The following is a 27027-nucleotide window of genomic DNA, read 5'->3' as shown; positions in this document are numbered from 1 at the left end:
GAACGATTTATAGTCTTTTGGATATATACCCAGTAATGGGATTGCTGGGTCAAATGGAATTTCTATTTCTAAGGCCTTGAGGAATCGCCACACTGTCTTCCACAATGGTTGAACTAATTTACACTCCCACCAACAGTGTAAAAGTGTTCCTTTTTCTCCACATCCTCTCCAGCATCTGTTGTCTCCAGATTTTTTAATGATCGCCATTCTAACTGGCGTGAGATGGTATCTCAATGTGGTTTTGATTTGCATCTCTCTGATGACCAGTGACGATGAGCATTTTTTCATATGATTGTTGGCCTCATATATGTCTTCTTTCGTAAAGTATCTGTTCATATCCTTTGCCCACTTTTGAATGGGCTTGTTTGTTTTTTTCCTGTAAATCTGTTTGAGTTCTTTGTAAATTCTGGATATCAGTCCTTTGTCAGATGGGTAGACTGCGAAAATTTTTTCCCATTCTGTTGGCTGCCGATCCACTCTAGTGACTGTTTCTTTTGCCGTGCAGAAGCTGTGGAGTTTCATTAGGTCCCATTTGTCTATTTTGGCTTTTGTTGCCAATGCTTTTGGTGTTTTGGTCATGAAGTCCTTGCCTACTCCTATGTCCTGAATGGTTTAGCCTAGATTTTCTTCTAGGGTTTTTATGGTGTTAGGTCTTATGTTTAAGTCTTTAATCCATCTGGAGTTAATTTTAGTGTAAGGTGTCAGGAAGGGGTCCAGTTTCTGCTTTCTGCACATGGCTAGCCAGTTTTCCCAACACCATTTGTTAAACATGGAATCCTTTCCCCATTGCTTGTTTTTGTCAGGTTTATCAAAGATTGTATAGTTGTATGTATGTTGTGTTGCCTCCAGTGCCTCTGTTTTGTTCCATTGGTCTATATCTCTGTTTTGGTACCAGTACCATGCTGTTTTGATTACTGTAGCCTTGTAGTATAGTTTGAAATCCAGTAGTGTGATGCCCCCCGCTGTGTTCTTTTTGCTTAGAATTGACTTGGCTATGCGGGCTCTCTTTTGGTTCCATATGAAGTTCATGGTGGTTTTTTCCAGTTCTGTGAAGAAAGTCAATGGTAGCTTGATGGGGATAGCGTTGATTCTGTAAATTACTTTGGGCAGTATAGCCATTTTCACGATATTAATTCTTCCTAACCATGAACATGGAATGTTTCTCCATCTGTTTGTGTCCTCTCTGATTTCGTTGAGCAGTGGTTTGTAGTTCTCCTTGAAGAGGTCTCTTACGTTCCTTGTGAGTTGTATTCCAAGGTATTTTATTCTTTTTGTAGCAATTGCGAATGGCAGTTCGCTCTTGATTTGGCTTTCTTTAAGTCTGTTATTGGTGTAGACGAATGCTTGTGATTTTTGCACATTGATTTTATATCCTGAGACTTTGCTGAAGTTGCTTATCAGTTTCAGGAGTTTTTGGGCTGAGGCAATGGGGTCTTCTAGGTATACTATCATGTCGTCTGCAAATAGAGACAATTTGGCTTCCACCTTTCCTATTTGAATACCCTTTATTTCTTTTTCTTGCCTGATTGCTCTGGCTAGAACTTCCAGTACTATATTGAATAGGAGTGGTGAGAGAGGGCATCCTTGTCTAGTGCCAGATTTTAAAGGGAATGCTTCCAGTTTTTGCCCATTCAGTATGATATTGGCTGTTGGTTTGTCATAAATAGCTTTTATTACTTGGAGATACGTTCCATCGATACCGAGTTTATTGAGGGTTTTTAGCATAAAGGGCTGTTGAATTTTGTCAAATGCCTTCTCTGCGTCAATTGAGATAATCATGTGGTTTTTGTTTTTGGTTCTGTTTATGTGGTGAATTACGTTGATAGACTTGCGTATGTTGAACCAGCCTTGCATCCCTGGGATGAATCCTACTTGATCATGATGAATAAGTTTTTTGATTTGCTGTTGCAATCGGCTTGCCAATATTTTATTGAAGATTTTTGCATCTATGTTCATCACGGATATTGGCCTGAAGTTTTCTATTCTTGTTGGGTCTCTGCCGGGTTTTGGTATCAGGATGATGTTGGTCTCATAAAATGATTTGGGAAGGATTCCCTCTTTTTGGATTGTTTGAAATCGTTTTAGAAGGAATGGTATCAGCTCCTCCTTGTGTGTCTGGTAGAATTCGGCTGTGAACCCGTCTGGACCTGGGCTTTTTTTGTGTGGTAGGCTCTTCATTGCTGCCTCAACTTCAGACCTTGTTATTGGTCTATTCATAGTTTCAGCTTCCTCCTGGTTTAGGCTTGGGAGGACACAGGAGTCCAGGAATTTATCCATTTCTTCCAGGTTTACTAGTTTATGCGCATAGAGTTGTTTGTAATATTCTCTGATGATGGTTTGAATTTCTGTGGAATCTGTGGTGATTTCCCCTTTATCATTTTTTATTGCATCTATTTGGTTGTTCTCTCTTTTCTTTTTAATCAATCTGGCTAGTGGTCTGTCTATTTTGTTGATCTTTTCAAAAAACCAGCTCTTGGATTTATTGATTTTTTGAAGGGTTTTTCGTGTCTCAATCTCCTTCAGCTCAGCTCTGATCTTAGTTATTTCTTGTCTTCTGCTGGGTTTTGAGTTTTTTTGATCTTGCTCCTCTAGCTCTTTCAATTTTGATGATAGGGTGTCAATTTTGGATCTCTCCATTCTCCCCATATAGGCACTTATTGCTATATACTTTCCTCTAGAGACTGCTTTAAATGTGTCCCAGAGGTTCTGGCACGTTGTGTCTTCGTTCTCATTGGTTTCGAAGAACTTCTTTATTTCTGCCTTCATTTCGTTGTTTACCCAGTCAACATTCAAGAGCCAGTTGTTCAGTTTCCATGAAGCTGTGCGGTTCTGGGTCGGTTTCTGAATTCTGAGTTCTAACTTGATTGCACTATGGTCTGAGAGCCTGTTTGTTATGATTTCAGTTGTTTTGCATTTGTTGAGCAGTGCTTTACTTCCAATTATGTGGTCAATTTTAGAGTAGGTGTGATGTGGTGCTGAGAAGAATGTGTATTCTGTGGATTTGGGGTGGAGAGTTCTGTAAATGTCTATCAGGTTTGCTTGCTCCAGGTCTGAATTCAAGCCCTGGATATCCTTGTTGATTTTCTGTCTGGTTGATCTGTCTAGTATTGAGAGTGGAGTGTTAAACTCTCCCACTATTATTGTGTGGGAGTCTAAGTCCTTTTGTAAGTCATTAAGAACTTGCCTTATGTATCTGGGTGCTCCTGCATTCGGTCCATATATGTTTAGGATCGTTAACTCTTCTTTTTGTATTGATCCTTTTACCATTATGTAATGGCCTTCTTTGTCTCTTTTGATCTTTGTTGCTTTAAAGTCTATTTTATCAGAGATGAGAATTGCAACTCCTGCTTTTTTTTGCTTTCCACTAGCTTGGGGTAAATCTTCCTCCATCCCTTTATTTTGAGTCTTTGTGTATCCTTGCATGTGAGATGGGTTTCCTGGATCCAGCACACTGATGGGTTTTGGATTTTTATCCAATTTGCCAGTCTGTGTCTTTTGATTGGTGCATTTAGTCCATTTACATTTAGGGTTAAGATTGTTATGTGTGAATTTGATACTGCCATTATGATGCTAAGTGGCTGTTTTGCCTGTTAGTTGTTGTAGATTCTTCATTATGTTGAAGCTCTTTAGCATTCAGTGTGATTTTGGAATGGCTGGTACTGGTTGATCCTTTCTATGTGTAGTGCCTCTTTTAGGAGCTCTTGTAAAGCAGGCCTGGAGGTGACAAAATCTCTGAGTACTTGCTTGTTCGCAAATGATTTTATTTTTCCTTCACTTCTGAAGCTCAGTTTGGCTGGATATGAAATTCTGGGTTGAAAGTTCTTTTCTTTAAGAATGTTGAATATTGGCCCCCACTCTCTTCTGGCTTGTAGTGTTTCTGCCGAGAGATCTGCTGTGAGTCTGATGGGCTTCCCTTTGTGGGTGACCCGACCTTTCTCTCTGGCTGCCCTTAGTATTCTCTCCTTTATTTCAACCCTGTTGAAACTGACGATTATGTGCCTTGGGGTTGCTCTTCTTGCAGAATATCTTTGTGGTGTTCTCTGTATTTCCTGCAATTGAGTGTTGGCCTTTCTTGCTAGGTGGGGGAAATTTTCCTGGATGATGTCCTGAAGAGTATTTTCCAGCTTGGATTCATTCTCTTCGTCCCCTTCTGGTACACCTATCAAACGTAGGTTAGGTCTTTTCACATAGTCCCACATTTCTTGGAGACTTTGTTCATTCCTTTTTGCACTTTTTTCTCTGATCTTGGTTTCTCGTTTTATTTCGTTGAGTTGGTCTTCGACTTCAGATATTCTTTCTTCTGCTTGGTCAATTCGGCTATTGAAACTTGTGTTTGCTTCGCGAAGTTCTCGTATTGTGTTTTTCAGCTCCTTTAATTCATTCATATTCCTCTCTAAGTTATCCATTCTTGTTATCGTTTCCTCGAATCTTTTTTCAAGGTTCTTAGTTTCTTTGCATTGATTTAATACATGATCTTTTAGCTCACAAAAGTTTCTCATTATCCATCTTCTGAAGTCTAATTCCATCATTTCGTCACAGTCATTCTCCGTCCAGCTTTGTTCCCTTGCTGGTGAGGAGTTTTGGTCCTTTCTAGGAGGCGAGGTGTTCTGGTTTCGGGTGTTTTCCTCCTTTTTGCGCTGGTTTCTTCCCATCTTTGTGGATTTGTCCGCTGGTCGTCTGCGTAGTTGCTGACTTTTCTATTGTGTCTCTGAGTGGACACCCAGAATGTTGATGATGAAGTATTTCTGTTGCTTGGTTTTCCTTCTACCAGTCTAGCCCCTTTGCTGTACGACTGCTGAGGTCTGCTCCAGACCCTGCTTGTCTGGGGTGCACCTCTAGCAGCTGTGGCACAGCGAGGGATGCTACCAGTTTCTTTTTCTGCTATCTTTGTCCCAGGATGATGCCTGCCTAATGTCAGTCTTTTGGATATAGAGGGGTCGGGGAGCTGCTTGAGGAGACAGTTTGTACTTTATAGGGGCTTAATTGCTGAGCTGTGCGCTCTGTTGTTCCTTCAGGGCTGTTAGGCTGCTATGTTTGATTCTGCTGCAACAGAGCTCATTAAAAAACCCTTTTTTTTTTTTTTCTCAAATGCTCTGTGTTGAAGGGTTTGGGCTTTATTTTTGGATGTTCGATGAGGTGTCCTGCCCAGCTAGAAGGCAGACTAGCCACTGTTTGGCTGCCGAGGCTCCGCCCTGCTGTTGTGTGATTCGCCCTGTTCCTGCAGGCTCTGCTGTGGTCTCCGCCACGCCCTGCGGCGGAGTCTCTTCGTTGTAGTGTGTTGCCTCAGCAACGGCAGGCTGCGTCAGCAGTGGGCGTGTATCTCAGTAGGGACGGGTTGCCTCGGCAACGGCTGGCTGCATCAGCAGTGGGCGTGTATCTCAGTTGGGGCGGGTTGCCTCGGCAACGGCTGGCTGCGTCAGCAGTGGGCGTGTATCTCAGTTGGGGCGGGTTGCCTCGGTAGTGGTGGACGCCCCTCCCCCAGAGAGCGTCTCGGACCGTCTGCTCGGCATAGTTTGAAATCGCGGTTTTGTTCGTCCCACTGGGTATCCCAAACGATCTGTCCCTGCAATCCCCTGGGCTGGGCTACTGTCCAAGTCTCGTTCAGTCTCAAGTCCAGCCCTCTCAAGTCTCAGGTTGCCGGTTCAACAAGGCACCCGGACAAGCGCGCCCTGTGGGGATTGCTGGGTAGGGCCGGCCGTAGCCACCCCGGCTGCCAGCTTCGCCAGGCAGACCTACTGCCTGGCGTCCCGTGTCTTTTTATACTTGGGAGTTTCCCCGTTCTGTGGGCAACAAAGATCAGTCTGGAAATGCAGCTCTGACTCACCGTTTGCGGATTCAACGCGAGCTCCAATCCTGGGTTGTTCTCACAGCGCCATCTTGAGTCCTTCGAGAGCCTTTTTTTTTTTTAAGATGGGGTTTCACCATGTAGTCAGGCTGGTCTTGAACTCCCGACCTCAGGTGATTTGCCCACCTTGGCCTCCAAAGTGCTTGGATTACAGGTGTGAGCCGCCACGCCTGGCCTGAAAAACATTATTTTCTTTTAAATGTAAGGCATTCCCATTGTGAAGACTTGAGAAAATACAGAAAAGTACGAAGAAAAACGTTACCTACAACTCCACTCTCCATGATTATCACTGTTCACATTTGTGGCTCATTTTTCAGTATTTCTTAATTTTTTAAAAACATTATGCAGAGTACCTTCCACTCAGTGCCTTGTTTAATTCTCCCAACAACCCCATTAAAGTAGGTACTTGTATTTTCTGCTATATACACATGAAGTTGAGTCATGGCTTGTCCAAGTATTTTAAACTATCAAGGGGACATCTTTGTATGTGTTGATGTTTTATATACCGACATACCTGGGAGATACTGTGGGTTTGCTTCCAAACCAGCATAATACAGCAAACACTGCAGTAAAGCAAGTCACAGGTTTTTTGGTTTCCCAATGCATATAAAAGTTACATTGATACTATACTGCAGTCTCTTGAGTGTGCAATAGTATAAAATGTATATACCTTAATTTAAAAATACTTTTTTTTTTTTTTGATTTGGAATCTTGCTTTGTCGCCAGGCTGGAGTACAGTGGTGTGGTCATGGCTCACTGCAACCTCTGCCTCCCGGGTTCAAGCGGTTATCCTGCCTCAGGTATGCACCACCGCACCCGGCTAATTTTTGTATTTTCAGTAGAGGTGGCGTTTCACCATGTTAGCCAGGCTGGTCTCAAACTCCTGACCTCAGGTGATCTGCCTGCCTCAGCCTCCCAAAGTGCTGGGATTACAGGCATGAGTCATCATGCCTGGCCAAAAAATACTTTATTTTTTTGCTAAAAAATGCTTCTGATCTCTGAGCCTTCAGTAAATTATAATCTTTTTGCTGGTGAAGGGTCTTGCCTTGATGTCGATGGCCACTGACTAATCAGGGTGGTGACTGCTGAAGGTTGGTGTGACTGTGGCAGTTTCTTAATATAAGACAACGTGGCCTGGTGCAGTGGCTCACACCTGTAATCCCAGCTCTTTGGGAAGCAGAGCCAGGTGGATTGACTGAGTTTGAGACCAGCCTGGCCAGCATGGTGAAACACTGTCTCTACTAAAAATACAAAAATTAACCAGGCTTGGTTGCAGTCACCTGTAATCCCAGCTACTTGGGAATGTGACGCTGGAGAATCACTTGAACCTGGGAGGTGGAGGTTGCAGTGAGCCAAGATCGTGCTGTTGCACTCCAACCTGGATAATGGAGCAAGACTCCATCACAAAAAAAAAAAAGACAATAGACTGGCTCAGTGGCATATGTCTGTAATCCCAGTACTTTCGGGGGCCAAGTCAGGCAGATCAGTTGAGCTCAGGATTTTGAGGCCAGCCCGGGCAACATGGTGAAAATCCCATCTCCACAAAAAAATACAAAAATTAGCTGGGCATGGTGGTGCATACCTGTAGTTCCAGCTTCTTGGGAAGCTGAGGTGAGAGGATCACTTGAGCCCAGGAGGTCAAGGGTGCAGTAAACTATGATTGCACCACTGCACTCCAGCCTGGGTGACAGTGAGGCCTTGTTTTGCAAATAAATAAAGGCAACAGAAGTTTGCCATGTTGATGGATTCTTTCTTTTATGAAAGATTTCTGTGTATCATGACATGCTGTTTGATAGCATTTTACCTACAGTAGAATTCTTTCAATATTGAAGTCAGCCCTCTCAAACCCTGCTACTGCCCTATCAACCACGTTTATGTAATATCCTAAATCCTTTGTTGTCATTCAACAATGATCATAGCATCTTCACCAGGAGTAGATTCCATTTCAGGAAACCACTTGGCCAGGCACGATGGCTTGTACCTGTAATCCCAGCACTTTGGGAGGCCGAGGCAAGTGGATCATGTGAGGTCAGGAGTTCGAGACCAGCCTGACCAATATGGTGAAACACCATCGCTATTAAAAATACAACAGTTAGCCAGGCGTGGCGGTACATGCCTGTAGTCCCAGCTGCTTGGGAGGCTGAGACAGGAGAATTGCCTGAACCTGGGAGCTGGAGGTTGCAGTGATCTGACATCAAGCCACTGTACTCTAGCTTGGGTGACACAGCAAGACTCTTTCTCAAAAAGGGGGAAAAAAACCACTTTGCTCATTTTTAAGAAGCAGCTCCACATCTGTTCGCGTTTTGTTATGAGGTTGCAGCATTCAGTCCCATCTTCAGGCTCTACTTCTGATTCTCATTTTCTTGCAATGTCCACCATATTTGTACTTACTTCCTTCACTGAAGTCTTGTGCCACTCAAAGTCATCCATGAGGGTTGGAATCAACTTCTTCCAAACTTCTGTTAATGTTGATATTTTGACCTCCTCCCACAAATCATGAATGTTCTTAATGACATCTAGAATGGTGATCTTTTCCAGAAGGTTTTTCAATTTACTTGCACATATCCATCAGAGGAATCACCGTCTATGGCAGCTATAGCCTTACAAAATGTATTTTTTTATCTTTATTTTTATTTATTTATTTATTTATTTTTTGAGACGGAGTTTCGCTCTTGTTACTCAGGCTGGAGTCCAATGGCGCGATCTCGGCTCACCGCAACCTGCCTCCTGGGTTCAGGCAATTCTCCTGCCTCAGCCTCCTGAGTAGCTGGGATTACAGGCACGCACCACCATGCCCAGCTAATTTTTTGTATTTTTAGTAGAGACGGGGTTTCACCATGTTGACCTGGATGGTCTCAATCTCTTGACCTCGTGATCCACCCGCCTCAGCCTCCCAAAGTGCTGGGATTACAGGCATGAGCCACCGCGCCCGGCCATTTTTTTTATTTTTATTATTAGAGATGGGGTCTCACTATGTTACTCAAGTGATCCTCCTATCTCAGCCTCCTGAGTAGCTGGTACTGCAGGTGCACACCACCATGTCAGGCTGTATTTCTTAAATAATAATACTTGAAAGTGGAAATTACTCTTTGATCCATAGCTACAGAATGGATTTTATGTTAGTAGGCATGAAAACAATATAGTTTTTTTTGAGACAGAGTCTCAGTCTGTCACCCAGGCTGAGATACAGTGGTGCAGTCTCGCCTTATTGCAACCTCTGCCTCCCAGGTTCAAATGATTCTCTTGCCTCAGCCTCCTGAGTAGCTGGGATTACAGGCATGCACCACCACACCTGGCTAATTTTTTGTATTTATATTAGAGATGGGGGTTTCATCATGTTGGCCAGGCTGGTCTTGAACTCCTGGCCTCAAGTGATCTGCCTGCTTCAGCCTCCCAAAGTGCTGGGTTTACAGGTGTGAGCCACTGTGCAGAGCTGAAAACAATATTAATTTCCATCATATCCATCAGAGCTCCTAGGTGACTAGGAGTATTGTCAATGAGCAGTGATATTTTAAAAGGATTTCTTATTAAAAGAGCAGTAGTATTAAAAAGGATCTTTGTCCTGAGCAGCAAGTCTCAACAATAATCTTAAAATATTTGATAAACCTTGCTGTAAACAGATATGCTGTCATCCAGGCTGTGTTCCATTTCTAGAGCTCAGGCAGAATAGATTTAGCATCATTCTTAAGGGCCCTAGGATTTTTGAGTATTGTTTCTACTTAAAGTCACTTGCTGCAGTAGCATGTAACAGAAGAGTCAGCTTGTCCTTTGAAGCTTTGAAGCTAGGCATTGACTTTTCCTCTCTAGCTATGAAAGTCCTAAGTGGCGTCATCTTCTAATATAAGGCTATTTCGTCTACATGGAAAATTTGTTATTTGATGTAGTCATCTTCATCAGTGGTCTTAGCTAGATCTTCCAGATAACTTGCTGCAGCTTCTATGTCAGCACTTGCTGCTTAACCTTGCACTTTTAAATTATGGAGCCAGCTTCTTTCCTTAAAATATTTGTTGTTTGTTTGTGATGGAGTAGTCCACTGCACCTGTCCTTTCTTTTAAAACTTAATGAACCAACCTCTGCTAGCTTCAGCCTTTCTTTTGCAGCTACCTCTTCTCTCTCAGCCTTTATAGAGTTGAAGAAAGTTAGGGCTTGCTCGGAATTAGGCTTTGGCTTAAGGGATCGTGTGGCTGGTTTGACGGTCTATGTAGATTACTAAAACTTTCTTCGCATCAGCAGTAAGCCTGTTTCATTTTCTTATTATTCATGTGTTCACTGGAATAGCACTTCTAATTTTCTTCAGGAACTTTCCTTTGCATTTACAACTCAGCTATTGTTTGGTACAAGAGGCCTAGCTTTCGGCTTATCTCGGCTTTCAACATACCTTCTTCACTACGCTTAACCATTTTTAGCCTTTGATTTAAAGTGAGAGATGTGCCACTCTTCCTTTTACTTGAACACTTAAGAGTCTCTTATAGGGTTAATTGGCTTAATTTTAATATTGTTGTGTCTCAGGGAATAGGGATCACCGAGAGGGAGAAAGACGGGAATGGCTGGTTGGTGGAGTAGTCAGAACACATAAAACATTTATAGATTAAGTTCACCATCTTATATGGGCAATTTTGTGGTGCCCCAAAACAATTACAGTAGTAAGTTCAGAGATTACAGATCATAGTAACAGATATCATAGTAATGAAAAAGTTTGAAATCTTGTGAGAATTACCAAAATGTGAGCCAGAAACATGAAATGAGCATATGCTTTTGGCAAAGTGGCACCAATAATAGACTTAATACATGGTTGCTGGAAATCTTTACTTGTAAAAAATGCACTATCTATAAAGCGCAATAAAATGAGGTATGCCTGCATAAGCTTTGTACTTTTTTACTTAGTTCTAGTAACAAGTGCAGTAAATGTGGACTCTTACTTTAGTGTATTTTTTTTTGTCAGTCTAACTGATTTCAGTTTGAGTTATGTTTTTTTTTTTTTGGTATTTATTATGTGTCTTTCTGTATAGTTTCTCATCACTACAGGAGAAAATCTAGATTACCTTGATGGTGTCCATACAGTGTTTGGTGAGGTGACAGAAGGAATGGACATAATTAAGAAAATTAATGAGACCTTTGTTGACAAGGACTTTGTACCATATCAGGATATCAGGTGTGGTTACAGTTTACTATCTGAATGTACTAGAATGTTTCCATACTGAGATGTTTGACACATAGTGGTATGGATAGGAACAGTATGCATAGGACTGGTTTCTGGATCATTCTAATTCCAAACGGTGAATTAATATAAGACTATAAGAATCTTTGTAATAAAAAGAATCTTTTGTATTTTTATATTTATACTAATTATTTATTTATAATTATTTATGTTTGGAGGAATTATTAATGCTTTAATTTAGTTTTTTAATTGAGAAATAGGGCAAAAGTACTAAGATTTAGACAGTTATTTTAGTTTACATCTTAAAGTAATGCAGGGTAATGAATATGGTATCACTCAATGCAGAACAGTAACACTCATTGTGAAAGTATATCTAGGTTAGTAATATCCATGTGCAATACGGGTTTTTTTGGCATTAGAGATAATCAAGTAATTTGTTGTAATCTAATAAAATATGGATTCTGAAATAACTTAAATGTAACATTTGACTTGGATTTATTTTGTAAGGATAAATCACACGGTGATTTTAGATGATCCATTTGATGACCCTCCTGATTTATTAATCCCTGATCGATCACCAGAACCTACAAGGGAACAATTAGATGTAAGTAAAACCCCCTTGTCATTAAATGTACATTCATATTAATGGTTTGTATGGATTTATCTTTTTCATCTATTAAAGTTAATTTTTTCAGAATTATTATTTTGCTTAATTATACTAGAACAAGTTGAGAGTTCTTTTTCTCTTCCACAGAGATACTAATTTTTCTAGCTATCTTCTCATTTTCCTAATTTCCTTTCTTCAGTTTCTTTTCTGGGACAACCTCAGTTCTAGAAGCTTACATGAACACCTTAGGAAGTGTTTTTCTTGTCATCTAACTAATTTAGGAGTTTTTGAGGCCAAATTAAACTGTCATCTTGTGAGGTAACTTTTCAACTGGGGATACTCTGGAGCCAGGCTAGAACCCAGAAATCTCTGTGGAACAGCACAGACTTTCCCCCAACATATTTTAACATATAAATTTCTGTTTGTGAGGCTTCCTCAAAGCTGAATTTGTCTTTATGTTTGGGATTGGTGCTTAATTCTAAGATTATTTCTCTTCATTCAGCAGTTAGAATTGGATAATAGTGTCCATATAAATAGTTATTTTGATTTTTTTTTTTGAGACAGAGTCTCAGCTCTGTTTCTCAGGCTGTAGTACAGTGGCTCACTGCTACCTTGGCCTCCCTTGCTACCTCGGCCTCCCTTGTTCAAGTGATTCTCGTGTGCCTTAGCCTCCTGAGTAGCTGGGATTATAAGCACGTGCCACCATGCCTGGCTAATTTTTGTATTTTTAGTAGGGACAGAATTTCACCATATTGGCCAGGCTTGTCTCGAACTCCTGACTTCAAGTGATCCACCTTCCTCAGCCTCCCAAAGTGCTGGGATTATAGGCATGAGCCACTGCGCCTGGCCTACTTTGATTTTAACAGAAGCCCACTTTGCTAATACTTTAGAATTAATTTAAATCAATTTTGGAGGTTTATAAGTTTGTCTCAGTGGCTGTTTAATTATTAAAATTTTTTTAAAAGATAGGATCTCATGCTGTCACCCAGGCTGGAGTGCAGTGGTGTGATTGTAGCTCACTGCAGCCTTGATCAGTTGCTGTTTCAGCATATTTGATATAACTAAGAATAAAGTATGTCTTCCGTGTTTCTCAGATTTTTTTTTAAATTCTTTAAATATATACATCAGTAACTTCTGCATTACAGAGTGGTCGAATAGGAGCAGATGAAGAAATTGATGATTTCAAAGGACGATCAGCTGAGGAAGTAGAAGAAATAAAAGCAGAAAAAGAGGCTAAAACTCAGGCTATACTTTTAGAGATGGTAAGATAATTGTCTTTGTTCAAATAATTGTTCTGTAATATATTTAATAATACTAATTGAGTGTTTATTTCTGACTCTTTAGTAGTCTTAAAATATTAAAAATTTAGTTAGGATTTTTTTCTGGTTTAAATTAGGTATGGCATAATAATGCAGATGAAAATAAATTTGGCTGTACTGTCAATATAGTGCTAAGTGCCTTTTTGAACAATGGGAAGTGGATCTCTAACTTATTAATTGAATTTTAGTTGTTTAATATTCATCTCATTTTTAAAGCGTGTTTAGTGGGCTGAATTTCATGTATATTAAAGAATAGCTCTTCATTGTACCACGCAGGTGTTAAGATTAAATAGAATGGTAGTTGTAGGGGAAAATAATGGGTGGAAACTGAGCACTCCAAAATACATTCTCCGTATAACTAACAACACAAAGTCATTTGAGGAACAATAATTCAGTAGATGATTAATTGACCTACTTGCTATTATTTTCCATTTCTTATTTTTGTAGAATGGACATACCTGTCATATCATAGATAATAAATATTTTAATGAATAGATAATAAAGTTTTTATTATTATTTTATATAATACAACTTTCAGATTTGTAGTCTGTTTTAAAGTTTATTTATTTAATTATTATTTTTTAGAGACAGGGTGTCACTCTGTTTCTCTGGCTTGCGTACAGCAATATGACCATAGCTCGCTGCAGCCTCCAACTCCTCAGCTCAAGCTTTGTCCCTGCCTCAGCCTCCTGAGTTGCTGAGACCACAGTTGCCCACCACCATGCTCTGCTAATTTTTAAATTTTTTGGTAGGGACAGGATCTCGTTGTGTTGCCCAGGCTTAAGTTTCTATTACTATCACCTGTCTGAATGAACAAATAGTAAAGGCTATAGTTGAAGAAAGCTTTACTGAAATTAAAAAAAAAAGAAAATACATATTTTAATGAGCACACTGTGTATCTCAGAGTATTGACCCTGAACAACTATCACCAAGACAAATCCTAAGCGAATTACTAAACTTGAAAGAAAGATATGTTGAGCAACTCGGCAGAAACAGTGAGTTACTTATAAGGGAATGAGTTTAGATTGTTATCAGACTTTGCAACAGCAACACTTTGGAAATTTATGCCAGAAGAAAATAGATTAACATACTTTTAAAAACTTGTTTTCATGTAGTTTCAAATTTATGGAAAAAAGTACATAGAACTTCTGTATACCTTTTACCCAACTTCACCAGTCTTTAACATTTTGCTACATTTGTTTTATGATTCTCTCTTTTTCTGTCTCTGATTATTCAAGCACATAAACACACATATTTTTTTCTGGACTATTTGACAGTAAGTTGCCTATCATTTCCCTTTACGGCTTAATCAGTGTGTATTTCCTAAGAGCAACAGTATTCGATGCGTATAATAATATATACATTTTCACAGTGTAGTTACCAAAATCAGAAAATTTAAAAGTGACAGAAATTAGTTTATATTCCAATTTTGACAGTTGTTTTAATAATATCCTTTTATAATCATTTCCTCCTTTAGACTAGAATCCAGCTCATGATTTATCATCTGTTGCATTTATTTTATAGAATATTTTTCTTTGCTTTTTTTTTTTTTTTCAAATGTTGTCTTGCTCTGTTGCTCAGGCTGGAGGGCAATGGCACGATCTCGGCTCACTGCAACCTCCACCTCCCAGGATTAAGCGAGTCTCCTGTCTCAGCCTCCTGGGTAGCTGGGATTACAGGGGCCTGCCACCACACCCAGCTAATTTTTGTATTTTTAGTAGAGATGGGGTTTCACCATGCTGGCCAGGCTGGTCTCAAACTCCGACCTCAGGTGATCCCCCTGGATCAGCCTCCCAAAATGCTGGGATTATAGGTGTGAACCACTGCATCCGGCCAATAGAATATTTTTCAATTTAGGATTATCTACTCTTGCCTCATGATTAGATTCAAGTTATGCACCCACAGCCAAAATTGTACATGAGTGATGTTCTGTCCTTCTCAGATATCACATCTGGAGGTGTACAATATTCATCATTTCCTCGATGGTAATTTTGGTTACTTGGTCATGGTAATCCACTGCCCAGTGTCTCCAATAGATAATCTGTGGCTAGACGCTTTGAGATATTTCAAGTATCTTGTTCCTTGTCAAATTTCCCCCATAAATTTCTCAGCCATTCGTGATTCCTGACTGCACGTCTTGACTCTGGTTAAGTGCAAATTGGTAATTTCCCAACTCCACCACTCCTTAAACAATTACCAGCCTGCATTCTGCTGTAAGAAGAGCCCTCCCTTCTTGTTTTTGAGAGGGAGTCTCTGTCTGTCACCCAGGCTGGAGTGCAATGGCGTGATCTCTGCTCACTGCAACATCTGCCTCCTGGGTTCTAGCAATTCTCCTGAGTAGTTGGGATTATAAGCACCTGCCTGCCACCACACCCGACTAATTTTTATATTTTTAGTGGAGACGAGGTTTCACCATGTTGGTTAGGCTGGTCTCGATCTCCTGACCTTGTGATCCGCCTGCCTCAGCCTCCTAAAATGCTGGGATTACAGGCGTGAGCCACCTTGCCTGGCTGAGCCCTCCCTTCTTAACTCTTATCTATCTATTTATTATCAGTGTTGACTCATGGATTCCTTTTTAAGTTTTGCTTTTAATAAAGAGACAATTTTAGAGCAATTTTAGGATTATAGAAAAATTGAATAGAAAGTACAGAGAATTTCTATATACTTCCTCTGTCCCTTATTCTTGCATTATTGTGATATATTTGTTAACAATTGATGAGCCAATATTGATACATTATTAACTAAAATTTATGGTATACTTTAGAATTCAAGCTTTGTGTTGTACATTCTGTGGAACTGACAGATATATGATAACATGTATCTACCCTTACAGGATCATATGGGTAGTTTCACTGAGAAATCTCCTGGGCTCTTCCAGCTCATCTCTACCCCTATCACCCAGTTTTTGGCAACTACTGATGTTTTTACTGCCTATATAGTTTTGGCATTTTCAAAGTATCATATAGTTGGAATCATAGAGTATGTAGCCTTTTCAGACTGTCTTCTTTCACTTAGCAGTGACATTTAAGGTTCCACTATTCCTTCATTCCTTCGTTCCCTCCCTCCCTCCCTCCCTCCCTCCTCCCTCCCTCCCTCCCTCCCTCCATCCCTCCCTCCCTCCTTCCCTCCTTCTTCTCCTTTCTTCGCCTTTTTCTTTTCCTTCCTTCACTCCCATTCTTCCTTTTTTTTTTTTTTTTTGAGACAGGTTCTTGCTCTGTTGCACGAACTGGAGTGCAGTGGTGCAATAATGGCTCACAGCACCCTGACTTCCCAGGCTCAAGTAATCCTCGTACCTCAGCCTCCCAAGTAGCTGGAACCAAAGGCGTGTGCCACCATGTGTGGCTAATTTTATTTTTTTGTAGAGACACTCTCACTCTGTTGCCTACCTGGGATTTCATTTCTTTTTTTTTTTTTTTTGAGACAAAGTCTCTCTCTGTCACCCAGGCTAGAGTGCAGTGGTGCTATCATAGCTTACTATAACCTTGAACTTCTGAGCTCAAGCAGTCTTTCTGCCTCAGCCTCTTGAATAGCTGGGACTGTAGGCACACACCACCACACCCAGCTATTTTTTTGTAGAGATGGAGTCTCCCCTATGTTGCCCAGGCTGATCCTGAAATCCTAGGTTCAAGTGATCCTCCTGCCATGGCTTCCCAAAGTGTTGGGATTACAGGAAGGAGCCACCATACATGGCTGATAGCTCATTTCTTTTCATTGCTAAGTAATATTTAATTGTATGGATGTATCACAGCTTGTTTATTTTTTACCTAGTAAAAGATACCTTGTTTTTTTCCCAAGTTTTGGCAATTGTGAATAAAGCTGCTGTGAACATTTGCATGCAGATTTTTGTGTAGGCATGAAGTTTCAATGCATTTCAGTAAATACCTAGGTAAACTCCTAGTTCAGGTGCTGGATCGAATGATTTCACTTTGTAAGAAACTGCCAAACTGTCTTCCAAAGTGGCTTTACATTTTACACTCCTACCAGCAATGAATGAGTTTCTTTTGCCTCACATCCTTGCCAGCATTTGGTGGTGGTATTGTTTTGGATTTTAGTCATTCTAAAAGGTGATTCTTTGTCCTTTTGATTTTTATTAACATGTTTCATCTCTTTTCTAAGAACATCTGTTTCTCTTACTTTATTTGCATTTGTTTGTAATGCAGTGATAATTCAGCTAGTGTTTTTTTTTTTTTTTTTTTTTTTTTTGAGGTAGAGTCTTGCTCTGTTACCCAGACTGGAGTGCAGTGGCATGATCTCGGCTTGCTGCAACCTCCGCCTCCCAGCTTCAAGCGGCTCTCTTGCCTGAGCCTCCCAAATACTTGGATTACAGATGCATGCCACCATGCCTGGCTAATTTTTGTATTTTTTGTAGAGACGGGGTTTCACCATGTTGGTCAGGTTGGTTACCAGCCTCAGCTAGTGTTTTGCAAAATCAGTTTTGAACCTCATAGCTTTTATAAATGTTTGAAATTTCCCAATAATATTTTAAAGTTAGCTTTGACTAATTAGTATAGCAACCTCTTTTTTGACTCATTAACTTTTTTCTCATGTGTACATTCTTTCTGCCATTATAGGTGCTTTGGAGGATTTTTCCTAATTTGCTCTTCTTTTTCTGTGTTTTGATACTCTTTCTTTTTTTCTTTTTTAGAGGCAGGATCTCACTCTGTTTCCTAGGCTGGAGTACAGTGGTGTGATCATAGCTTACTGCTGCCTCAAAATCTCCAGGACCCAAGTGTCCACCCAACTTTCTGAGTAGCTAGAACTACTCACACTGCCATGCCTGGCTAATTTTTAAATTGACTATAGAGACAAGGTCTTAGTATGTTGTTTGGGTTGGTCTCAAATTCCTGGTTTCAAGTGATCCTCCCACCACAGCCTCCCAAAGTGTTGGTATTACAGGCGTGAACTATCATGCCTGGCTGATACTTTTTATTGGACATAATGTTGTCTTTGATAGACTTCAGAATCATTGAGCAGATCTTACTGGCTCTGTTGCTTGTCAATTTTTATTTTCGAGATTTTGGGGGGAAGGATGTATATATTCAACAGGATACTCTTTGTAGGTGATCTTTTCAGAAATCATCTGTGAGAGAGTGTTTGAATATATGTATAAAGGAATATTATTGCCCTATCTAAGGCAATACAGTTGGGAAATACAGTTTTCCCATAATAAGACCAATACCATCATCATGGTTCTCTTTTACTGTCACCCTCAGTGGTTCTTCGGTAGGAAGTGACATGCTGTGTTTATTGTCCTAGTTGATTGTGAAGTTGACTTTAGTTTGGCTGAAGTAGAAGGCCAAAGGGTGAGTATTAAGAGACAAAAGCTAGAAACATTATCCAGGAATTGTTACTATTCCATATTAAACAATAATGTGGAAAGAATTGGGCATTACAAACCACAGAAGCCTAGCTTCAGTATGATTATATTTTTCAAAAGTTCAAAAACAAGCAAAACTAAACAATATATTGCATAGAGTTGCATGCATATGTGGCAAAATTCTGATGATATACAAAGAAGTGACTAAAAAGGAAAACCAAAAAGCAGGGTACTCATTGTCTGATGCGGAGGCAGCGGGAGAATGGGATCAGGTGATGTTTTAGTTCTTAAGCTAGGTTCTAGCGTCATAGAAATTTTTATTTTTAATGCTTTATTACTTACATGTACTTTACATAAATTCTTATCCTTTAAAAAATGTATCAAATACTTGAAGAAAGGAATAGTAGGGGTAAAATTGGGCTTTGAAGACAGAACAATCTAGGTTCAAATCCCAGCACTGTTTACCACTGTGTGGCCTTGGGCAAGTTACTTGTTTAACTTTTTAAAATTTCACTTTACTTGTCTTCATTTCATTTACTTATTTATTTATTTATTATATTTATTTATATTTAAGATGGAATTTCAATCTCTGTCACCCAGGCTGGAGTGCAGTGTTATGTTATCTCAGCTCACTGCAACCTCTGCCTCCTGGGTTTAAGCGATTCTCCTGCCTCAGTGCCCCTAATAGCTAGGACTACAGGTGCACACCACCACGCTCATCTAATTTTTGTGTTTTTAGTAGAGACAGGGTTTTACCAGGTTGCCCAGGCTGGTCTTGAACTCCTAACCTCAAGTGATCTACCCCTCCCTTGGCCTCCCAAAGTGCTGGGTTTACAGGCGTGAGCCACCGCGCTCAGCCACTTTACTGTCTTTAAAATGGAAATTGCAGGATTGTTTAAAAAATTAGTGTGATATATCTGAAGTCCCAAGCAATATTCACACAAAGTATGAGTTATGCAAATATTAGCTATTAATCTTGTTAAGAATAGGAACAGTATAGTTCAAATTTTGAAATCTTATTTGGATTTCTTTTCCAGAGCCTGGAGTGTATGATATAAACGTAGATGTTTTAAGGAAATCAGTATTGTGGGGATTGGATAAGATTTAGAATGGAAACTAAACAGGAATGGATTTATGTTTTTGCTTCTTTATGATTTAGGTGGGAGACCTACCTGATGCAGATATTAAACCTCCAGAAAATGTGCTGTTTGTATGTAAATTGAACCCAGTGACCACAGATGAGGATCTGGAAATAATATTCTCTAGATTTGGGCCAATAAGAAGGTAATCATTAGAATTAGTGAAAAAGAAATTTGGAAAAAAGAGGTATTAGTTGGTGGCTTTCTAATGACAAATATTGATGATTCTGTGAATTCTAGGTGAATTTTGTACTGGTGAATTTTTCAATTTTTTTTTTTTCTATACTGGTAAATTTTTACAGGTGAGTCTTTGGACAGTAGGGAAGAAAAGTATATATGTGTGTGTGTACATACATATATACACACACATATAGAGGTAAATAGTTGAATCTCCCACTCCCCACAGATTTTCACTCTAAAACAGGAAATGAAAGGAACAATTTAAATCTAGTTTTGTAATATGCGTTAACAGCCTTCTTTAATATTTAAAATATTTATCTCATTTAACTTCTAGAATTAACAGCAATTTATGTCAAAATTAATTTAAAACTAAATTTTCCAAAATTTTTCTTTTGGCTAATTTTCCCTGCATAAATGAAAAAGTCTGTGAAACTACTATGTCTGTGAGGAAGGGGACTATTTTGTCATTGATTAAAAAGTATCATATGTAGGGTTTCCTTTCATTTCAGGTTTTTAAAATGAGATTTATGACACTTGGGGAAAGGGACAAGCCAGGTGCTTTCAACTCCAGCTTATTGGCCTTTTCACTTGGTTATTATGGTATATTAGTTTTGTAATTAACATTGTACTTAACAGTGTTAAATTTGAGCTATTAATTTGACTATTAAAAATCAAAAATTTCTTGGGAGGCTGAGGTGAGTGGATCACGAGGTCAAGAGATCGAGACCATCCTGGTCAACATGGTGAAACCCCGTCTCTACTAAAAATATAAAAAATTAGCTGGGCATGGTGGCGCGTGCCTGTAATCCCAGCTACTCAGGAGGCTGAGGCAGGAGAATTGCCTGAACCCAGGAGGCAGAGGTTGCGGTGAGCCAAGATCGCGCCATTGCACTCCAGCCTGGGTAACAAGAGCAAAACTCCGTCTCAAAAAAAAAAATCAAAAATTTCAGAGCTTAAACTTACTATAACATATGTATGAAGATGCATACATTATTCTAAAGTAATATTAGCTATTCTATAATTCATCTATATTTGGACTAGAAAGTGTTATGATTTAAAAAATCTTTAGCAGTTTCATTTTGCCAAATGAAAATGAAATATTTTTATTTTTCCTTCAGTGCTTAAGGGAATTTAGGACTGTAGGCCTGCATAGGGCATTTAGAGTAGAATTCAGATAATTTAGTTACTGGTTTGGTGAACTGTTTTTTAAAAAAGAATTGTTATTAAAGAAATTTGGAAAAAATCTATGAATTTAACTTTGCCTTGTAATAACTGACTTATTTCCTCTTAAGTTTTGAAGAATGAGAGTGAATGCTTTCTCCCCGACCCCCCACTTTTTTTTTTTAAGTCACTTTAAAATACTTTCTTTCAGTTGTGAAGTTATCCGGGACTGGAAGACAGGAGAGTCCCTCTGTTACGCTTTTATTGAATTTGAAAAGGTATGTCATAATACAGGCATAAGTTTGGTATTTGTTTGCTTTTATATGATATTAAAATATGAAAAATTGTAGAACTTTTTCTAGTTTCTAGAACTGCCCTTTCTTTTGGCACTCCTCAAAATTAACTTTATTGTATTTATACAGGGGATAAATCTAACGTCTGTTGATGTTAATATCCATACTTTTACTTTAGGTTCAGGTGCAATCTGCATAAAAGTATCTTTAGAACTTTTTCTGAGACAGGGTCTTGCTCTGTCACCCAGGATGGAATGCAATGGCCTAGTCTTGGCTCACTGCAACCTTCACCTCCTGGGTTCAAGAGATTCTTCTGCCTCAGCATCCTGAGTAGCTGGGATTATAGGTGCCCATCACCATGGCCTGCTAATTTTTTTTGTATTTTTAGTAGAGATGTGGTGTCACTGTATTGGCCAGGCTGTTCTTGAACTCCTGACCTCAAGAGATCTGCCGCCTTGGCCTCCCAAAGTGCTGGGATTACAGGCATGAGCCATTGCAGCCAGCCAGTCTTTAGAACTAGGTACAGGCCTTCATGGACTCTTTTTTTTGAGGCAGAGTCTTGCTCTGTCACCCAGACTGGAGGGCAGTGGCGCAATCTTGGCTCATTACAACCTCTGCCCCTCAGGTTCAAGTGATTCTTCTGCTTCAGCCTCCTGAGTAGCTGGGATTACAGGTGTGCACCACTGTGCCCGGCTAATTTTTGTACTTTTAGTACAGACGGGGTTTCACCATGTTGGTCAGGCTGGTCTTGAACTCCTGACCTAGTGATCTGCCTGCCTCACCCTCTCAAAGTGCTGGGATTACAGGTGTGAGCCACCGCTCCCGGCCTCATAGACTCTAATAATTTTTCCCTGTTACTTAAGTGGAGATAAAAGTGAATAATAGAAATAATGTCACCAGCTAGCTATTGTATGATACTCGGCAGTTTAGTTAACCCTTCTTTCTAGGTCTTACCTTCCTATAAATAAAACTTGGGTATTAGATTAGATGGTCCCTTCTTGAGCTGTAATAATGATGATAGCTTATGTTGCTAGGCATTATGTTACTTTTGCTGCATTTAATCCTCACAGTTCTATAAGAGAGGGACCATTCGCTTTACCAAATAAGTTCACTGAGACACATAATGCTAATGTGACTTGTTCAAAATCACACACCTAGTAAATGAAAGTCATAGCTAGGATTTGGACTCAGATATGTCTGATTCTGTTCCCATTGAGTTTACATTATGCTATGGTATACTGTTTTTTAATGCAACTTCAGACTAATATGTATCCAATAGTAGCTCATTCTAAGTTCTAATTATTAAGCATTTATGGAATACCTTTTATGTTTTCAGACACAGCAATAAGGCTTAGGGATACAAGATAAATCATGGAGAGTTGAGGTAGATAGACACATAAAGATATACATAGGCACTGTGTACCAGAAATGATACTTACAAGGTACACTGGTGCCAGCAGAAAGACCTTTACCTTTGGTTTGTTGTGAAAACTTGTAGACCTGCATTAGCATTCATTCATTGACACTATAGAATCTATTATTTATTTCCTCACAAAGAAAATTTTATTTCATTTGTAGCAAATAGGCTAATGACTGCCCATGTTTTTCAGTTTTCTGGAGCTATACCATTTTTTTTCCTTTTTCTTTTTGTGAGACAGTTTTGCTCTGTCACCCAGGCTGGAGTGCAGTGGCATGATCTCAGCTCGCTGCAACCTCCACCTCCCAGTTTCAAGCAATTCTTTTGCCTCAGGCTCCCAAGTAGCTGGTATTACAGATGTGTGTCGCTACACCTGGCTCATTTTAATATTTTTAGTAGATAGGGGGTTTCATAATTTTGGCCAGGCTGTTCTTGAACTCCTGACCTCAAGTGATCCACCTGCCTTGGCCTCCTAAAGTACTGGAATTATAGGCATGAACCGCTGTACCCGCTGTTTTGATTTTTTTATTGCTCTCTAAGGATTCTTTATATTTTCTGGAGGCAAGCTTTTTGTTATTGTTGTTTAGATGTGATACAGATATCTCTGCTCTGTGATTTCCTTTTACTTTCTTTTTTTTTGAGATGAAGTTTTGCTCTTGTTGCCTAGGCTGGAGTGCAATGGTGTGATCTTGGCTCACTGCAACCTCTGCCTCCCAGGTTCAAGCAATTCTCCTGCCTCAGCCTCCCAAGTGGCTGGAATTACAGGCATGCATCACCACACCCAGCTAATTTTGTATTTTTAGTAGAGATGCTGTTTCTCCATGTTGATCAGGCTGGTCTTGAACTCCCGACCTCAAGTAATCCACCCATCTCTGCCTCCCAAAGTGCTGGGATTACAGGCGTGAGCCACTGCATGCAGCCTCCTTTTTTTTGGGGGGGGGAGGAAGGCAGGAAGGGAGGGAAGAAGGACAGTAGGGAGGAAGGAAGGGATGAAGGAAGGAAGGAAGGGAGGAAGCGGGGAGGGAGGGAGGGAAGGGAAGGAAGGAAATCAAGCAATGAGAGGGACATTGCCTACCTATATCTAGAGGTTTCCAAGTTGATTTCTTTTTTTTTGAGAGAAGGAAAGAAAAAAAAAATAAGTAAAGAAGAGGAAGAAAAAGAGGGAGAGTAAATGGAAATATTGCTTTATTTTGAAAAAAATTGGGTATTAATAATGGCCAATCAATGTTTCATTTAAACTTATGGGTAGGTGTGATGTGGTATTGACAAGAATGTCTATTTTGTGTATTTGAAGTGGAGAGCTCTATAAATATATATTAAGTTTACTTGTTCTGGATCTGAGTTCGAGTCCTTGATATCCTTATTAATTTTCTGTCTCATTGAATCTAAGTCTCTATGTGTCTGGGTGTTAGGATCGTTAGCTCTTATTGTTGCATTGATCCTTTTATCACTATATCTTTGTTGCTTTAAAATCTATTTTATCCGATACAAGATTTGCAACTCCTGCTTTTTATTTATTTATTTATTTATTTTTGCTCTCCATTTGGTTGGTAAATCTTTCTCCATCCCTTTGTTTTGAGTCTTTGTGTATCCTTGCATGTGAAACAGGTCTGGATGTAACATGCCATTGGGTTTTGGCTGTGTCTTTTGATTGGGGGATTTAGTCGATTTAAATTTAGGGTTACTGCCCTTTGATGTTAACTGGCTGTTTTATCCATTCGTTGGTGTAAATTCTTCTTTATGTTGGTGCTCTTTACTTTTTGGTATATTTTTAGAAAGGCTAATACTGGTTGTTTCTTTCTGTGTGTAATGCTTCTTTCAGAAGCTCTTGTAAAGCAGGCCTGGTGGTAATAAAATCTCTGAGTTCTTGCTTGTTCATAAAAGATTTTCTTTTTCCTTCAGTTGTGAAGCTTAGTTTGGCTGGATATGAAATTCTGGGCTGAAGGTTCTATTCTTTGAGGATGTTGAATATTGGCCCCCACTCTCTTCTGGCCTGTAGAGTTTCTGCTGAGAGATCTGCTGTAAGTCTGATAGGCTTGCCTTTGTGGGTAACCTGACCTTTCTCTCTGGCTGCCCTTAGTATTTTCTCCTTTGTTTCAACCCTGGTGAATCTAACAATTATGTGCCTTGGGGTTGCTCTTCTTGAGGAATATTTTTGTGGTGTTCTCTGTATTACCTGGTGTTGAATGTTGACCTGCTTTGCTAGTTTAGAAAAATTTTCCTGAATAATATCCTGAAGGGTATTTTCCAGCTTGGATTCATTCTCTCCGTCGCATTCAGGTACACCTATCAAACGTAAATTTGGTCTTTTCACATAGTCCCACATTTCTTGGAGACTTTGCTCATTCCTTTTTATCCTTTTTTCTCTAATCTTTTTTTCACATTTTATTTCATTAAGTTGGACTTTGACCTCTGATATCCCTTCTTCTGCTTGAACAATTCGAGTGTTTAAACCTGTGCATACTTCTTGGAGTTCCTGTATTGTATTCTTCAGTTCCATTAATTCACTCATACTCCTCTCTAAGTTGTCTATTCTCAATAGGATTTCATCAAACCTTTTTTTCAAAGTTCCTAGTTTCTTTACGTTGGGCTACAACATGTTCTTTTAACTCACCGAAGTTTGTTATTATCCATTCCTTGAAGAGTGATTCTGTCATCAGGATGCGCTCGTTCTCCATCAAGCCTTGTTCCATTGTTGATGTGGAACTGTGATCATCTTTAGAGGGAGAGGCGTTCTGACTTTGAGTGTTCTCAGCTTTTTTACGCTGGTTTCTTCCCGTCATTGTAAATTTATACTCCTGTCGTCTTTGAATTTACCAACTTTCAGATTAGGTCTCTTGCATGGGTGTCCAGGTTGTTAGTTCCCAGGGCCAGAGCAGCGGCGTTAAAACTAATGGTGCTTTTCTGCCCAGGATTCTCCTGTCTGGCTTCCTTCTTGTGTCCGTAGTAGGCGACTCTGCCTTCCCAGGACTCCAAACCTCGGTCAGAAGGGGAACCGGTCCTGTTTACTCTGCACCGAGCGCTGCCGCGCCTAGGTGCTGTCACAGCCGCTGCGCTGGGCTCTGGTGTCGTGCTGGGGGCCCGTGCGGGTCCTCCGAACCTGTTTACTCTGCTCCGAGTGCCGCGCTGGGGTGCCGGCGGAACCGCTGCGCCAGCCACGAGAGTCGCGCTGGCCACCCATGTGTTTCCTCCACTGGAGGATCTTCTGCTCCGTGAGCGACCAGAATTTGTCTGAAAGTGTGGCGTCCTCTAGTTCTCCGCGCCTTCCCTGAGAGCTGCAATCTCGGGATGTTAGCGATCGGCCATCTTGGATCGTTCTCTCAGCAGCCTCCTTTTTTTTTTCTTCCTTTTTTCTCTTTTTTTAAGGGATAGGATCTCTGTTTTGCCCAGGCTGGACTTTGAACTTGTGGGCTCAAGTCATTCTCCAACTTGAGCCTCCTGAGTAGCCAGGACCACAGGCATGCCTTTTTCCTTTCTTTCTTTTTTTTTGAGACAGAGCCTTGCTCTGTTGCCCAGGCTGGAGTGCAATGGCGCGATCTCAGCTCACCGCAATCCTCTGCCTCCTGGGTTGAAGCAAGTCTTCTGCCTCAGCTTCCCAAGTAGCTGGGACTATAGGTGTCCTCCACCACGCCCAGCTAATTTTTGTATTTTTAGTAGAGACAGGGCTTTACCATATTGGCCAGGCTGGACTCCTGACCTTGTGATCTGCCCACCTCAGCCTCCCAAAGTGCTGGGATTACAGGTGTGAGCTACCACGCCTGGCCCCCTTTTTCATTTCTTAATGGTGTCTTCTGATAAATAAATTTCTAATTTTAATGGTTCAGTTTGTCAATATTTTTTTTTTTTAATGGTCTATTTAAGAAATCTTTGCCTACTTCAAAGACTTGAGGATATTCTCCTGTATTATTTTTAGAAGTTATGTTGTGAAATTGTTTTCCATTCAATTCTGTAAAATGCTTTTTGTGTATGTGGATTACATCATTTCATTTTTCTTGGATTGCCAAGCGATGCTCAGCATTAAAAGGTTGTCCTTTTCTCTGAGGTCTCTACTGATGAAAATAATAAAAAAGTTGTCCTGTCCCACATCTCTGTAATACCACCTTTGTTATAAATCAGGTATCCATATATGTATAAAGTCTGTTTCTAGATGCTATACTGTTGCACTGATATATTTGTCTATTCATATACCACTGTTACATTGTGTTAATCACTGTAGGTTTATAATGTCTTGATAACTTACAGTGTGAGTCTTCTAACTTTGTTATTTTTGAAGATTGTGATAGCTGTTTTTGACTTTTGAATTTTTATATATATATATATTTGAATCAATTTCTTAATTTTGAAGAGATTTCTTAACTATTATTTAGGTGTAAGTAAATTGAGTATTTGCAAATACTATCCTCCTGAAAAGTGATCTGAGCACTTTCTCTTTGCAGAAATGGCATGGTTATAGAATTACACTTGCCTGAAAATAATCAGTCAGTTTATTGAAACGTACACTGATTGCCTGCGTTTTAGATACCATGGCTTGTGATGTTCTAAATGATGTAGTTACAAAGATGAATAAAGCTTTGTCTGTATCTTCATGAGT

At 39.9% G+C, this 27027-nt stretch overlaps 1 protein-coding gene across 1 annotated transcript in view; it reads left to right on the top strand.

The window, feature by feature from the left end:
* The window catches only part of PPIL4 (peptidylprolyl isomerase like 4), a 58323-nt gene that overhangs the window by 8246 nt on the left and 23050 nt on the right, over positions 1–27027 (top strand). Inside the window, exons 5-9 of the mRNA XM_035296936.3 lie at positions 10855–10997; positions 11511–11607; positions 12756–12872; positions 19406–19530; positions 20938–21004. Of these exons, the coding sequence (XP_035152827.1) occupies positions 10855–10997; positions 11511–11607; positions 12756–12872; positions 19406–19530; positions 20938–21004 (549 nt within the window). The remainder of the gene's footprint in view (positions 1–10854; positions 10998–11510; positions 11608–12755; positions 12873–19405; positions 19531–20937; positions 21005–27027) is intronic.

The sequence above is a fragment of the Callithrix jacchus genome, chromosome 4, assembly GCF_049354715.1.
Source record: "Callithrix jacchus isolate 240 chromosome 4, calJac240_pri, whole genome shotgun sequence".
NCBI lineage: Eukaryota > Metazoa > Chordata > Mammalia > Primates > Cebidae > Callithrix > Callithrix jacchus.
This window is presented reverse-complemented; position numbering and strand designations above follow the sequence as displayed.